General features: G+C 33.4%; 1 protein-coding gene across 1 annotated transcript; it reads left to right on the forward strand.

Annotated features, from left to right (window-relative positions):
- The first annotated feature begins 6219 nt into the window (after positions 1 to 6219).
- On the forward strand, positions 6220 to 8972 carry LOC130955699 (cytochrome P450 736A117-like). Its single transcript, XM_057882666.1, has 3 exons — positions 6220 to 6627; positions 7067 to 7623; positions 8062 to 8972. Exons 1-3 carry the CDS (start codon positions 6270 to 6272, stop codon positions 8662 to 8664), a joined length of 1518 nt encoding a protein of 505 aa, XP_057738649.1. The 5' UTR covers positions 6220 to 6269; the 3' UTR covers positions 8665 to 8972.
- The last annotated feature ends 6160 nt before the right edge of the window (positions 8973 to 15132 follow it).

The raw sequence follows: 15132 nt of genomic DNA on the forward strand, positions 1-15132 counted from the left end.
TCATAGCTTAAATATCATCAAATTTCATCAAATTTTCAACAAACTTCCAACAAGAATCACTCATATAAACAATCAATTTCAAGCACAGCCAAACCATATCATAATTACACAACTCAAACACAATCAATCAAGATTAAATTCGTCAAACCCTACCTGGTTTTGCTGCTCCTAATTCGGTTAAACTTTCAGGTGGTCCTTAAGCACTTTTTCCTCCTAAATCACATCAAGAACAACTTTAAATCCAAAAACTCCCAACTGACCAAATCTCACTCAGCATGTTAGGAAGGTATTTCTCACCTTAGAGTTGCTGGAAATTAACGTTACTTGGCCCTCAAGTCAAGTTAAGCATGATTCCTAAGGAAGAACATCAAGAAAACACATGTTTTGCATGGTTTTCCTTGAAAACCGAATTGAAGAGGGAGGGAGACAGCCATCTCACCTTATTTCCAGCCTTGATAAGTCACATGGTTATATAGAGGAAGAAGAGAGGATCATTTTGGTGAAATCGGAGTTTTGATTTGAGTTTTAGTTCAGAAGAAATCAAGCTTTGAATATTTATGAACCAAGAACTTTCTCTCCTTTTCTCTTGGTGATTTTCGGCCACAATGAGCAAATGAGGCAGCCTTGGGGGTTTTGGGGGTGTAGGGTGAGTTGTGATTGGTTGGCTTGGAGGTGGATTAAAATAATATTAAAATATCTCAGGTGTATAACTACTAAAACTAGGTGTATCGGAACACTCGTAAAAACATCTCTAAAAATTATTTTGTGAGCTACTAGCATAAATGACACTAGTAACATATTTATTATGAGAATAGAACATGTATAATGAGGCCTTAGCATTGCTAAATTCACCAGAGAGTGTTGGTGCTAAGCTGCACCAGTAAACCGTAAACCCGGTTAAACCGATTTTCTGTTTTTAACAAAAATAGACTAGCTAATCTTATAATATCATTCAAGCATTTTATAATACTAATATAATGATAATATTATACTATTATCTCTCTCCTCTCATGAATCGAGTCCGGTTCGTCAAACAGAGACTATTTACGAAAGTTAGAATCAAAACTGCCAACCGATACTGTTCAAAAACTAGGTTCTTCGCGATTGAATTATCGAGATTGCCTCAGAGGAGGTTCTAGCTTAAGGATGACATAATGATAATGAGGATTGAGATGCTTGATGATATAGCAGAGGTGTTCCCTTTACTGATCTTCCGGAGAAATCCGTACTTTCAGAAAAGATCTCATGTACTCGAAAATTAGGGTTGTTACACCCCCCCCATTCCCTTGCAATCCTTGGGTTCAAAATTCTATTTTCCTTGTCACGCGTACGCGTCGCCTTGACGGTCTTTTTCCCGTGTGCACGCGTGGGCCACGTATACACGTCGCTGGACAGATTACCAAAATCCCATTTCTTCATGAATTCTCCATTTTCGCATGCTTTTTCTTCGTTTCTTCAACCCAATCTTTGCCTTTTAATTCTGAAATCACTTAATAAACATATCAAGGCATCAAATGGAATTAAAGTGAATTAAATTTATCAATTTTTTGGCCTAAAAAGCATGTTTTTACTTTTAAGCACAAATTAGGAAAAATTCACAAAACCATGCTATTTCATTGAATAAATGTGAGAAAAGGCGATAAAATCTCCTAAATTCAACACAAAATAAACCACAAAATTTGGGTTTATCAAAAGGTTAATATGAACTCTGTGAAAAATCGGCAAGCAAAAAGCTCGAAAATTAATTAAAAATCAAACCAAAAATTTGGAAAGAAACTTAAAAGAAGGTTTGGTTTTATTGGTGGAGGTGTAATCATGAACACAAAATTTATTTTTGAGAATAAAATTGTATTTTGATAAAAGATTATAATTAAAAATAATAATTTTATAAGTTTATGTATATTTTGCGTAATAAATAAAAGTTCAAGAGTAAAATAATTATTTTATAAAAATTAATGATATTTTTATAATTATAATGTATGTAAATTATTTCAGTAAGTTCGTAAAGTACATTGGTTCAAGATATAAATCTTTCTAAAACTTTGAAATTAAAATGTAATTCTTTAAAGTTTAATAATAAGACTTTTAATAAATAGGTTTTTATTATCAAATAATAATGATATTATCTTTTTATTATTAATGTTAGTCTATTCATAATAATATAATTATTATCCTTTTTCTAAAGATATTATTTAGTTTGAATAATTGTTAGTAAAAAAGTGAAACAGCAATATTCCCTAAAAGCTTTAGAAAGTCAAATCTAAGCTAAGAATTTTATGACTCTCCTGTCATAATAGACTTAGGAAAAAGCGAGGGAAGAGTGCAGAGATAATTTATATTATTGAAATATAAGAAAGTAAAAAGACTCTAAAGAAGAAAAATCTTAAAAGGATCTCTACCACAGTAAAGTAGAGAGTAAAGATTAAAAGAATCTAAAGAATCTCTACCACAAGAGAGCAGAGGCCAAATATAAAAAGACTCTAAAAGATTGTCTGTCACATGAGAGCATATGAAACATGATTGTTGTTTGGGCTTTAGTCCCAAATATTTAAAGGCGGGAACAACAACGAATTCATAATCATTGATTACGGGGATAACTCACGAACTGTTGAATTATTAAATGCGGGTATAACTCACGAACTGTTGTGTGTTGATCTTGGGGACGCCCACAAACTGAGGATCAATGTTTCTCCTTGTGCGTATATTATGGCATCAAGTTTTGCGTCGATTGCTGGTGGTCTTGAACTGATGGTACTCTTAACCACAGATACGTATACATGAAGGACAAAATGAAAAACCATATCTGAGACTGATTTTTAGGTAATGTCGGGTTGCAAGATGTAAACTGACACATGAGCTCATAACCTGCGTAGGGCTAGACATGCTTCATACTTGTTTGCGCATATTTCTCTGTGTTGGGTTTTCTATATATATTTGTGGGTGCTTTGTATATACTTTATAATTGTTTGACTTCTGTGTTCTTTATTTATTAAGTTGAATGCATTCTGTTATTTGTTGCTATTGACTAATAATAATAAAATAAAATTAACTTTTAATCCGATCCTACTAAGAATTTTCTAATTTTTACCTTCTCTTTTTAATTTTTTAGCTATAAGTACAAAAGCTTACTGCAAAATTGTAATTAAAAATATAAAAAAATTTGTTTGCAAATTAAATTGTTATTAAAAGTTATTTTCTCTTTGCCTTGTTAATTGAAGTTTTTATTTGAGAGAGGTAGATTCTGATCTGAGATGTGAGATAGGTGACTAGGTGTGTTGCACCTTATATCAACATATATTGAATGTATCCTTAACCTTAACCATGACTACACATTAGTCAAAGTAACAGAGGTGGTAAATTGGTAACTAAAGAAGGCACACATATTCAAAAATTATTTTTAATATGGAGATGAAGATAGTATTTTAGTTAAATATTGATATTTAAAGTATATTACAGTATTATCAATGTGTAAAAAAAATATTCAACACGTATCCTACATATTATTGTTGACTTTTGATGACTTGTGTCATCTACCCTTTTTTCTTATCTAAAAAGGACCATAAAAGAGCATAATCTCATTAAATCATTGTAATTCATGAACTAAATGATAAATATTATGATACATTACTTTGAAATGGGTTTGTGCTGAATTTCAGGTGAAAAGAGCAACAAAAAAGAAAAAAAACAACAAATAAGGCTGGACATGTGAAGCTGAGTGTGCCACTTGAAGCTCTTGGCGTGGCACACCTACCTTTTGAACCAACTCTCAACAATGGGCGTGCCACTTGGAGCTCTAGGCGTGGCACGCCAAGTTTGTGAAGCCAAGATCTCAAAGAGGGCGTGCCACTTGGTATTTTGGGCATGTCACGCCAGGCTTAAGTTACATATGAGTGATTTTCTATGGGCGTGGCACGCTAAGCATTAGGCGTGGCACACTAGGGCATATGCCAGTCTGACTACCTCTCATTCAAATGAAAATATCTTGAGCTAATCAACTCCAAATGAGATGATTCCAGTGCCATTAGAAAGTAGACATCAGCTTCTTTCCAACCATATATAACACTTTATAATGGATACTGGAATTGAGGAATATATTGACCCAGAAAACACAAAGAGTAAAACACGCCACTGCAGAGTTACCAGCCTGACCTCTTCATCTTCAAAGGAATATAACTTGAGTTGTAAAGATTCAAATGATCTAATTTTGGTGGCGTTAGAAGCTGACATCAAGAGCTTTCCAATGATATATAACACTATAAGGTTAACGTTAAAACGAAATGTGAAAAAGGTCATTATTTCAGCGTTGCAAAACCTGGGCGTGCCACTTGATATCGAAGGCGTGGCACACCAGCTCTATTTTCATAATGGGCGTGGCACGCCAGGTTCTGGGCGTGGCATGCCAATTCTAATAGCCAGAGAGGAAGATTTTTTGCATCATTGAAGGCGTGGCACACCAAAGAGTAGGCGTGGCACGCCGGGCTACTTGACAGACTGACCTAGCCATCTTCAAATGGGCATAACTTGAGTTACAGAGGTTCAAATGAGTTGATTTCAGTGGCATTGGAAAGCTAACATCCAGAGCTTTCCAACAATATATAATGCTTTACAGTAGACATTCAATTTAAGGCCCAAAAAATTCCATACTTTCAACGTTGCAAAGTGGGTCACAATCCAAAGAGCAAATTCAAGCAGGAGTGGCACTTGAACCCACATGCCAACTTCTTCCTGCAGCCCCCAACCTTCAACCAAGCCCACTCCAACTCTCATTCAAGATACAATTGTCAATCAATCAAGGCCACAAGAAGCATCTAGAATAGTTTATTTTCATTTCATTGTAATTTGCTTTCAATTTCATTTAAGTTTGTAATTTAGGAGAGCCTATATAAAGGCCTTAGTTTCATAGAATTAGGGGAGCTATCATCATCTATCATTCTAGACACTCCACTGAGAGGGGTCTTCGGAATCCCTTTTCTAACCCTCACTTCTCTCCTTTTTCACTTTCTTACTTGTAAATATTTTTAGTTATGAATCACTAACTCTTTCCATTGGGAAAGAGAGCTCTATTGCTATTTGATGGATTGATTGATTTTATTATTCTTCTTCTATTCATCTCTCTTTGATTTACTAGAAAGAATTTCGTTCTTTATTCTAGTATTCAATTATCTTGGAAAAGAGATTGAATGCAATTGGGTTTTATGGGAACCTTAGAAGAGAAAACATAAAACCATGCTTGAAATTCTTTTTCACACTTGAATAGATTTGGGTTTTGGTTGGGATATTGTGACATTTAATCTCTCCATTATTTGGGTCTAGGAAAATGTGTAGTATAATCAGGGAACAAACTTCATCTCTTCTCATGAGCAATTAGACCAAGGAATTGGCTATTGATAAAGATTTGAGAGATTGAGTCACCAAGGAATTGGGGCTCAATCAATCATGATTGCCAAGAGGTCAATGAGTTGCATGATTGAATATTGATAAAGATTTGAGAGATTGAGTCACCAAGGAATTGGGGCTCAATCAATCATGATTGCCAAGAGGTCAATGAGTTGCATGATTGAAGATGAGATGAAATCAATTAATCCGGAGAATCCAATATCTCTTGATCCCAATGTTTATTTTATTTTTTTTCTTTTATTTACTTTATAGTTATTTACATTTTCTGTACTTTACATTTCCAGTACTTTACTTTCTTGTACTTTACTTTCTTGCACTTTATTGCACTTTATTGCTTTCCTTTACTTTCATGCAATTTACAATTCTATTTGCTTATCACTCCAACTATGATAGTCTAACTAGGATAATCAATTAACTATTGTTTACTTTAATCTGTTAATCTCTGTGGGATTCGACCCCACTTCTAGTGGGTTATTACTTGACAATATTTGGTGTGCTTGCCAAAGAACATATTCATTTTATGTGAGAAGTAAATTCCGGTCAATCAACTTTCTACATGTAAAATTCACTCACTTATAATTATACTAAATAATCTCTTTTTTTAAAAAAAATACTAATATTATTTTTATATAAAAAAAAATTAGCCACACATACTGCATGCTATCAATTAAGTCATAATCAAATCGAATACACCGTATGGAGCAGTAATTACTTAATTGGTAATTACAATTATTAGAGTATGATGAAAATTATTGAAGGCAGTGTAAACTTATCCAATATATACCAACAACCCATGTGGTGCTCGCTGCTTATACTTTACCGACTCCAACAAGAACCTGCCAGAGACTTCACTCTTCACAAAATAAACCAACATGCAAATACTTCTCATTATCTTGCCAATCTTTTCCGTTTTGTTTCTGCTAATAAAATGGTATTCAAATTATTCCATAATCAGAAAAAACTCACTTCCTTCTCCACCGAAATTCCCAATAATAGGAAATCTCCATCAACTAGGTTTGTACCCTCATCGCACCCTACAATCTCTGGCAAAAAAATATGGCCCCTTGATGTTGCTCCATCTTGGGAGGGTGCCGGTTCTTGTGGTCTCTTCCGCTGAAGGTGCACGTGAGATCATGAAAACCCATGATCTTGTATTTGCGAACAGGCCCCAAAGGAAATTGTTCGACATACTTATATATGGTTCCAAAGATGTGTCAACAGCCCCATATGGTGAGTATCCAAGAAGCTAACGATTGTAATGATATTATGTTCCTACCTGAAACATATTATTGTATATTGGATATTTCTTACTAGCTACTTCTTTTTTTCGGAATATTTTCTGGAATAAAATAAAAAAAAAACTTTATTTTCAAAAAAAAAAAATTCTGAAGTTATATTCAGGAATCCGACTTTTTTTTTGGTCGGGGGATCCACCTTCCACGCGAGCAGCACGAGGCATAGCTCCGCCACTCTCCTCCGATACGCAAGAACCTCCAAAAACACTCATTATTGACCGACCATTGCATTTTTCATTTCTTAATGACTTAACGAACCTATATCTTGTATTGTATGTATTTAGAAAAAAGTTGTGCCTCTGTACTGTAACCGTATTGATAAAGTTGTTGTTTCGAATACTCACTCGTAAATATTTAATTCTCGTGGACTATAGGTGAGTACTGGAGGCAATTAAGGAGCATCTGTGTGTTGCATCTGCTTAGTGTAAAAAGGGTTCAATCATTTCGCTCCGTTAGAGAGGAGGAAACTCAAATCATGATGGAACAAGTCAAACATTCTACTTCACCATCTGTTCCAATAGATTTGAGCCAATTATTCTCCATGATTACCAATGACATGCTTTGTAGGGTCACTTTCGGAAGAAAGTATGGTGGAGAAAGTGGGAAGGAGTTGAAGGAGTTGTTCATGGAGTTTACAGAACTTCTTGGTAGTTTTGTTATTGGAGAGTTTGTGCCTTGGCTTGATTGGTTGACTAGTGTTTCTGGGTTGTACACTAGAGCAAACAGAGTAGCTACAAGGTTCGATAAATTCTTGGAGGAAGTAGTTGATCACCATGTGAATCGATATCCAGATGATGTTACTAGCAATTTGGATCATGTTGGATCAGATTCTCAAGGCCACAATGATTTTGTTGATGTATTGCTTTTTCTCCAGAGGACAAATGCAACTGGATTTCCTATTAATAGAACAGTCATCAAGTGTTTGATATTGGTAAGTACCAATTTAGAGGATATAGGAGAGGCTATCATACTTGCAAATAATCCATGCTTTATATATTTAGCTTAATGGTGATATTATATTTTGATTTCTGATGGCTAATTAAGATTAGTTTATGCACAGTTCCTTACAAATAGTTTAAATTGTAAAGTAGACATTCATTAATCATTATTATACCATGAAAGGATGCTACATGAGTGCAAGTAGTATATAGTTCAAATTATTTAAAAAGTTCTGTTATAAATTAAATATCCTATAATAATGTAGAACTATATAGAAAAATTTAGAAGTGGATAATTTAATCTTGATCATTGATTTGATTTAATTATAAGCCATTATTCAAGAATAAATGGCTATATAAGATATTGTGCTGCTCTTAACATTTTTACTAAATATTTTGAAGGTATCATTATTTAATTTTCTTCATTTTAGGATGTGTTTGTTGCCGGTGCAGACACTACATCTACCATCTTAGAGTGGACAATGACAGAGCTCTTAAGGCATCCAATGGTGTTGAAGAGAGTGAAAGATGAAGCCAAAAACGTGGTTGGTAACAGAAAGAACATAACTGAAGATGATTTGGTTCACATGCACTACTTAAAAGCCGTGATTAAAGAAACTCTTCGACTACATCCACCAATTCCGTTACTAGTCCCACGAGAAAGCATGCAAGATATCAAACTGCAAGATTACAACATTGCTTCGGGAACACGAGTAATTGTGAACGCTTGGGCAATAGCAAGAGATCCTAAGTATTGGGACCGACCTGAAGAGTTCGCACCGGAGAGGTTCATGAATAGTTATATAGACGTGAAAGGGAATGATTTCGAGTTGATTCCGTTCGGAGCAGGGAGAAGGGGCTGCCCGGGAACAATATTTGCCATGGTTATTGTTGAGATTGTGCTAGCCAACCTCCTTCACCAATTTGAATGGGTGTTACCAGAGGGTGTGAAAAGTTTGGACATGTCTGAAACAGTTGGCTTAACCATTTATAGAAAGGTTCCTCTTGTAGCCCTTGCAACCCCAAAGAATTAAGTAGTTAGACAAGGGGATTTAGAAAATGACAAAAAAAAAAAAAGGATAACAAAGCACCAAAATTAAGTTCTGATGCTTTTATGGTTTTTGAGAAAATACTTGGTATGATACTCTCTATTTCCCAGTTCTCACTTTGAAGGACTAAAATTTTAAATATTTAACTTCAGAGTTTTGTATTTTCATAAAGACGGACGAAATCATATAATTGATAATATTGCAAGTGTGAGGAGTGTATGAAGTTAGTCTCATATAAAAAAATAAAGAAGAGTGATGAGTTTATAAGATGAGAGATCCATTAATTTGACACATTTGACATCTTAAGATTTTGAGTTGGATGTAGTGTCTTTTCATCTTATGTTATTTCATTTTATTCTTCTTTAAAGTCTTCCAGATGATTGAGAGCTTCCTACGGCTCAACATTGACCGTGAATTTAATGTATATTTTATTTTTTTTTAAAAACAAATTGATGTCACTTACTTTCTTACATGTACAATAAATATTATAAAAATGTTTCCTTAAACAATAGCAAATTTTGAATTTAGTTGAATTTTTGTATAAACGTTTTTCTATTTTTTTTTTATTTTTTTAGTTCAACGAGAACCAAATTTTTTTATCATAAAAATTTTAATGTTATATTAGAAAATTATTTTTTAAAAAATTTAAGCTGGTAGTTATATATGCTAGAGGAAGGAAAGGAGTAAGTTAGCCATCATGAATGATTTCATTAAATGGACTTTACCAAGAAATTCAGGCAGCATTAGTCTTATTAATTGCACCCAACTAGTTTGCACATGCAATCGGTTTCCCATGTCAATTCCTTATAGTACTGTAACACTCAAAAGAACATCATGAGTCTAAGATACTCACTCCGTGATTATTATTGTACCAAAAAGTAGCAAAAGTCAAAATCTCACCTATTTATTACAGCTATTAATAAATTCTTTCGCCCTTATTATTGTAGTCTCATACCTCCTTTTTCAAATTATGGCTTCTTTAGGCAAACGTTCTTATGAATATCGTAGACTTCTAAATGAAGACGAAGAAACACTATTAAGAAAACAAGTGAAGAAGGCAAAGGCATGGCTTAAGTTTAGGGCCCTTGCAAGTAGGAGAAGGCCAAGGATTCGTGTTGCTGGATTAAGAAAGTTCATTAGAAAGAGAACAAAGTTTCTTTCTAAGTTCAAGATTCATTGGCGTAAGGCTATGAAGAGATTGAAGAATGGGCAGAGTCACATGAATGATTTGTTTGGGGCCAATTATCTGTTCATGCAACCAAATTCTACTCCTTTTGGTTGTCGTCAGAAACAACCTCGTAATAATTACATGGGTTATGGTCATCATCATCATCATCAAGGATTTTCTACCACGTTTTCTGTCGGAAGAATCGCCTAAACAATTTTATGCTTTAATTTCCTGCAAGCTATATATATTATATCATCATATAGTTCTACACTACATGGTAAATAATCATTTTGCTATAAGCCTATGTTGTTTTAATTGTATAGTAATTATTCCTGTGCTTTAGTATGATTAGGGACGGAGAACCATTGACAATATTGTTTTCACAATACCAAAATGTTAGTATTTACTTAAACATTAACTTTGTTGCTATTAAATTATGAAAATTACTTATCTTTCATTCATTCACTTGAATAAAATTAAAAGAGAAATGTTTATTAATTTTCACTAAGTAAAAAAAAATTGTCTTAGAATTTTGCCAAATGGAATCAGCTCTATTCGCTCTTCAATTCCTCTTAGTTAAGTTAGGAGATAATTACACTGATTTTTTGTTGTTGTTTTCTTGCCTAGTGTTGTTTTTTTGCAATTTCCTGCAGACCTTAGAGGAGTTAGCTTCTCACAACTTATTGCTTCGTAGTTATTTTGGTCATTTAGTCCCGTTGATCATAAAAAACATCAAAGAAGAACAAGTGGAATGGTCCCTTGTATAGAGTAACAATAATTAAGAGTGTGTTTGGAACTAAATATTTTCTAAATTGATTTGATTTTATTTGAAATATACTAAATTGGAAATGAATTATTATATTGGAAATCAATTATGTAAAGAGAAATTCTCCATATACAAGCGTTTTTTTTTTTATACAAGTCTTTACAAGTGCATCTTCTTCTTCTTCTTGAACACGTTCTTCTTCCCCTTCTTCCTCTTCTTATTCTTTTCTTTCGTTTCTTGCCTTCTCTTTCTCCTTCTTCAACCATTACTGCACGTTTTCACTGCACCTTCTTCTTCTTCTTGCTGCATGTTCTTCTTCCTCTTCCTCTTCTTCTTCTTCTTCTTTTCTTTCATTTCTTGCCTTCTCTTTCTCCTTCTTCATTTATGTGCTTTTCTCTCTGTTTTCTTTCTTCGTTATTCTCGATTTTCATTGTTTTTTAACATCAATCTCTGAAATCGTTTTTGTAGAAGAAGAAGCAGCAGAAGATGAGGAGGAAAAAGAGAAAGAGTTCTGCATTATGCATAAAGTGTACTTCAACAAATTTTGGGTGTATTTCTATAATCGTTTGGGTGTATTTCTATAATCGTTTGGGTGAATTCCTGTAACCGTTTGGGTGTATTTCTGTAATCCTTTACGTGTATTTCTGTAATCGTTTGAGTGTATTTCTGTAATCGTTTGGGTGTATTTCTGAAGTTCCATTATCTTCAAATTTGACAAGAAACTCGTTTTCATGGAGGAAGAAGAAGAAGAGTCGTTTATAATGTATGGTGAGTAGCGCGCTTTGGAAACAGGAAGTGGTTGAATAACGTGCGTTTATTTACTCTTGAATGTGGGAGTGTAATACGTGTTTTTTGTTGGGCTTGTACCAACTTGTAAGACTTATATGTGTAGCAGGCCTCTTATGTAAAATACAAATCGAATTGATTTAGAAAATAACATTTATTGTTGGATTTTAATTTAATACAAATTGATTTGATTTGAATTCAAAATTTTATATTTTTACTCTTTATTTTTCACCTATGGTGTACAACACGGAATACGCTGACACACAAATTTTAAAATCTTATAAGACACACGGACACGCATACATATAAAATATAAAGTATTTTTTTAGATAAATCATAATGATATTTTGATATTTTATTAATATTAAAATATAAATTAATTTTTTGATTATTTTTAATGTCTTATTTTAATTATATCAAGTATTTAAAACATTTTTTGTTTTAATAAATAATAATATATACTATATTTAAATGTATTTCAAGAATACATATTAAGAATATAAAACTAGACACGCTAACACGTAATGGTATTTAGGTATATCTGTGTGTTCAGAGAAAAAATTTTTATTTTTTTGTTAAGACACAGTTGGACATATGCGTGTCAGATGAGTGTCGGTGAATATCGTATTCAAAACATATCTGACACGCGGACACCGCAACTCAGCCAAGTGTCTGTACTTCATCGTTTTTCACACATTTTTTTATCATCACCAGCAACCATCTATTACTGAATTATAATTGCTCATGATCGGACGTGTTCGTCGTCGGTGGTCAGACCACTGCCTCTAGCTGCACTGCTGGACCGTCACTAGATCTCTACCACTTTTTTTTTTCTCTTCAAATCTTTCTCTGATCTTTTATATAATGCGTAAATGATAAATCATTTTAATTCCAATCAACTTCTTTTAAAAATAAAGGAATTTGAATTTAGTTACACGTTAATTAAATCAATTCTCATTCTATATGTATTTCGAACAAAAGATTTGACTTCGAAATCAAATTAATTTCAATTTCATAACATATCCTTACATAAGCAATCGAGAAATAAAGTTATATATGGTGCTTGATGACGCCAATGCACGTGAATTTAGCAAATAATTTTTTTATTTTTTATTACCAGAAATATATATGAATCAATTAAAAATCAGGTTTGTCTTTATCTAAATTTGACAAAAAATGTTCAAGTATTATTTTTAATACCTTTATTCAGTCCTAATAAAACCTGATAAAACCTCAACAAAATTGAGCCAAAAGAAAATTTAATTTCTACTAGATATAAACCAGGCCAACAACAAAACCAAAACAAATGAACTTAGAGGAAAAAGCACAAATTGACAACAAAAACTTAGACGATTATGACAACGGCTATGGGCACAAACCAGTGATAATAGCAGTGACAAGAACAACAATAACGACAAGATAAAGGAAGAAGAAATGCCAAAAGTGGAAAGCTCAGATGAAGCAGCAACAACGATGGTGATGATGACAAGTATAAATGCAGTAATGACGAGCACAATAAGATGAAGACAAAGACAATAAGCACAAATCTAGCAACGATAAAGGTGAAAATTAAATATCCGTGATGACAAGAGAAAACAGCAGAAATGTCACAGCGACTCAATCAGAATAGGGTGAGAGAGGATGCTTCAGTAAAAGGGAGTCATGGCGAAAAAAATTCGGATATGAGACTTAAAACTCAAGTAGAATATAGGCTATGCAGGAGGTGACTGTCTTATTGTATAAAGAAGGAATATGAATAAAAATTCATTCAAATATTTAACTTCTCCCTAGTTACTCACTTTCTCACGCTCTCTTTTTCAGTCTTTCTCAACTAGGTCGATTATTAGGCTGAGTTGAGTTTCTAAATTTCAGGTCTAATCTAATTTATATGGAGATGTGTCAATTTTGACCCAAACTAATGAAATTTGTGTCGAGTCTTTTAAGTTAGATTGGATCTTATAGCCTTATTTAAATGTCAGGTCTAATCTAATTTATATGGAGATGTGCTAATTTTGACCAAAACTAATAAAATTTGAGCCAGAGTCTTTAAATTTAGGGGTGTCCGTGGATCGGATCGGATATGGCAAAAAATTCGATTCGATCTGCATTAAAATTATCGGATCAGATCGGATCCAATATCCGCAGCTTTTAAGGTTGGATCCGATCCGTACATTTGCAGATTGGATCGGATCGGATATCGGATATATCCGCAAAACACAAAAAAATATTTTTAAAAACTTATTTTTATTAAAAAAATATCAATAAAATTCATTTTCTCTATTCTTTTAAATATGTTTACTCTTAAAATAATATTAAACATACTTCTCTTAAATAATAAATTAAAATAATATAACATATATGATAATTATTTGTTGAGTTAAGAAATTAACTAAATTAATTAGTGATGACAAACATTATTTTTGGCAAAATAAATAATTAGTGTTGATTAATTAATTAATGAGTATATGTTGCTAATTATTTATTATTATGTTGCAGGTCTTAATTAAGTTGAGCAGCCCAAATGAAATGGAAAATAAAACAAAAATGTTGGGCTGAAAGCAAAGAAAGAAGCCAAAGAAATCAAATCGGGCCAAGCATATCAATACCCGATCCAAGCCCAATATGGTTTCAGAAAAGCAAATCCCTCTCTTTTGCTTAACCAAAAGCAACGTTCATCTCTCTTTTGTCCTAGTCAAATCAGAGTTTCAGAAAAGTAAGAAAGAGAAAGAGAGAAAGTTTCTTCACCAAGCTAGTCACCAAAGAAGCAAGAGAGAGAAGGATTAAGCTTGAAAGGCAAATATCAAATCACCCAGTTCAAACCCAATCAAGCTTAGGTTAAAGGTAACTCATTTTCTCTTGCATGCATCAAATCTTCATCTCTTCTTCCCAACACTCTGCTCTATTCGAAATGTGATACAAGGGAAAGAGGATTTCTGTTCTTTTCTGCTGTGTATCTACGGTCTTAAACAAGACTTGGGGACCAAGTTAGTTTTCAAGGGCTCAGATCAAGTTGACCATTGGAAGATTTCTATGGTTACTGTTTATGGCTTTCGGCCAACATGAGGAAGTCAGAAGCAAAGTTTCTACTCTAAGGTTTATTGAGAAAAAGTGAATTTGTGGTTGGTGAAGCTCAAGGCTCAAGATGTTGACCTTGGGAGAAGATCCCAGCAACATGCAAGGAGAATAAAAGAAGACTTCCTGCTCATTCAGAACTAAGGAGAGATAACCAAAGTATTGAGGTTTTGTTCTGAGAAGTGTTCTTTGAAAAAGTTCAACTAACTGGACAGTGTAACCTAATGAAAGGTGCATTTCGCCAGTATGAAGAACTGAATCAGAGGCTTGCTAATCTGGTTTTTGGCATAGCACAGAGGCTATTGATGAAGTCAATCTCCTTCATGTTTTACTGATTGTAATGTACTTTTCTAAGTTTATCTTTCTGTAATTTCTTGTGAGAAAAGCCATTGTGAGAAAGCTCAAGTAAAAGCCATGAGTGAAAAAAGGCTGAGCGATACACTTGAGAGAAAAGCCTAGAGTTATTTTCTGAATTCTTTAGGTTGGTTAAGTGTCTTGTATCTTGTACCTGTTTGGTATCCCTTTCTTAGTTGGGTTAGCACTAAGAGTGAATAGTTAGGTGTTAGCATAGCCAATGTCAAGTTAGGTTAGAACTTGAGTGTGAAATTGGTATATGTAATACTGTTAACTATAGTGAAATTCTTCCACAGTTATGGAGGAG

Source organism: Arachis stenosperma, chromosome 1, assembly GCF_014773155.1.
Source record: "Arachis stenosperma cultivar V10309 chromosome 1, arast.V10309.gnm1.PFL2, whole genome shotgun sequence".
NCBI classification, from domain to species: Eukaryota; Viridiplantae; Streptophyta; class Magnoliopsida; order Fabales; family Fabaceae; genus Arachis; species Arachis stenosperma.

What these genes read in the sequence shown, in the direction of transcription:
- LOC130955699 (XM_057882666.1), top strand. Translation starts at nt 6,270, where the DNA reads ATGCAAATACTTCTCATTATCTTGCCAATCTTTTCCGTTTTGTTTCTG. An exon ending in TGTGTCAACAGCCCCATATG is followed by an intron (nt 6,628 to 7,066) that starts GTGAGTATCCAA and finishes CGTGGACTATAG; the next exon opens with GTGAGTACTGGAGGCAATTA. An exon ending in TCATCAAGTGTTTGATATTG is followed by an intron (nt 7,624 to 8,061) that starts GTAAGTACCAAT and finishes TCTTCATTTTAG; the next exon opens with GATGTGTTTGTTGCCGGTGC.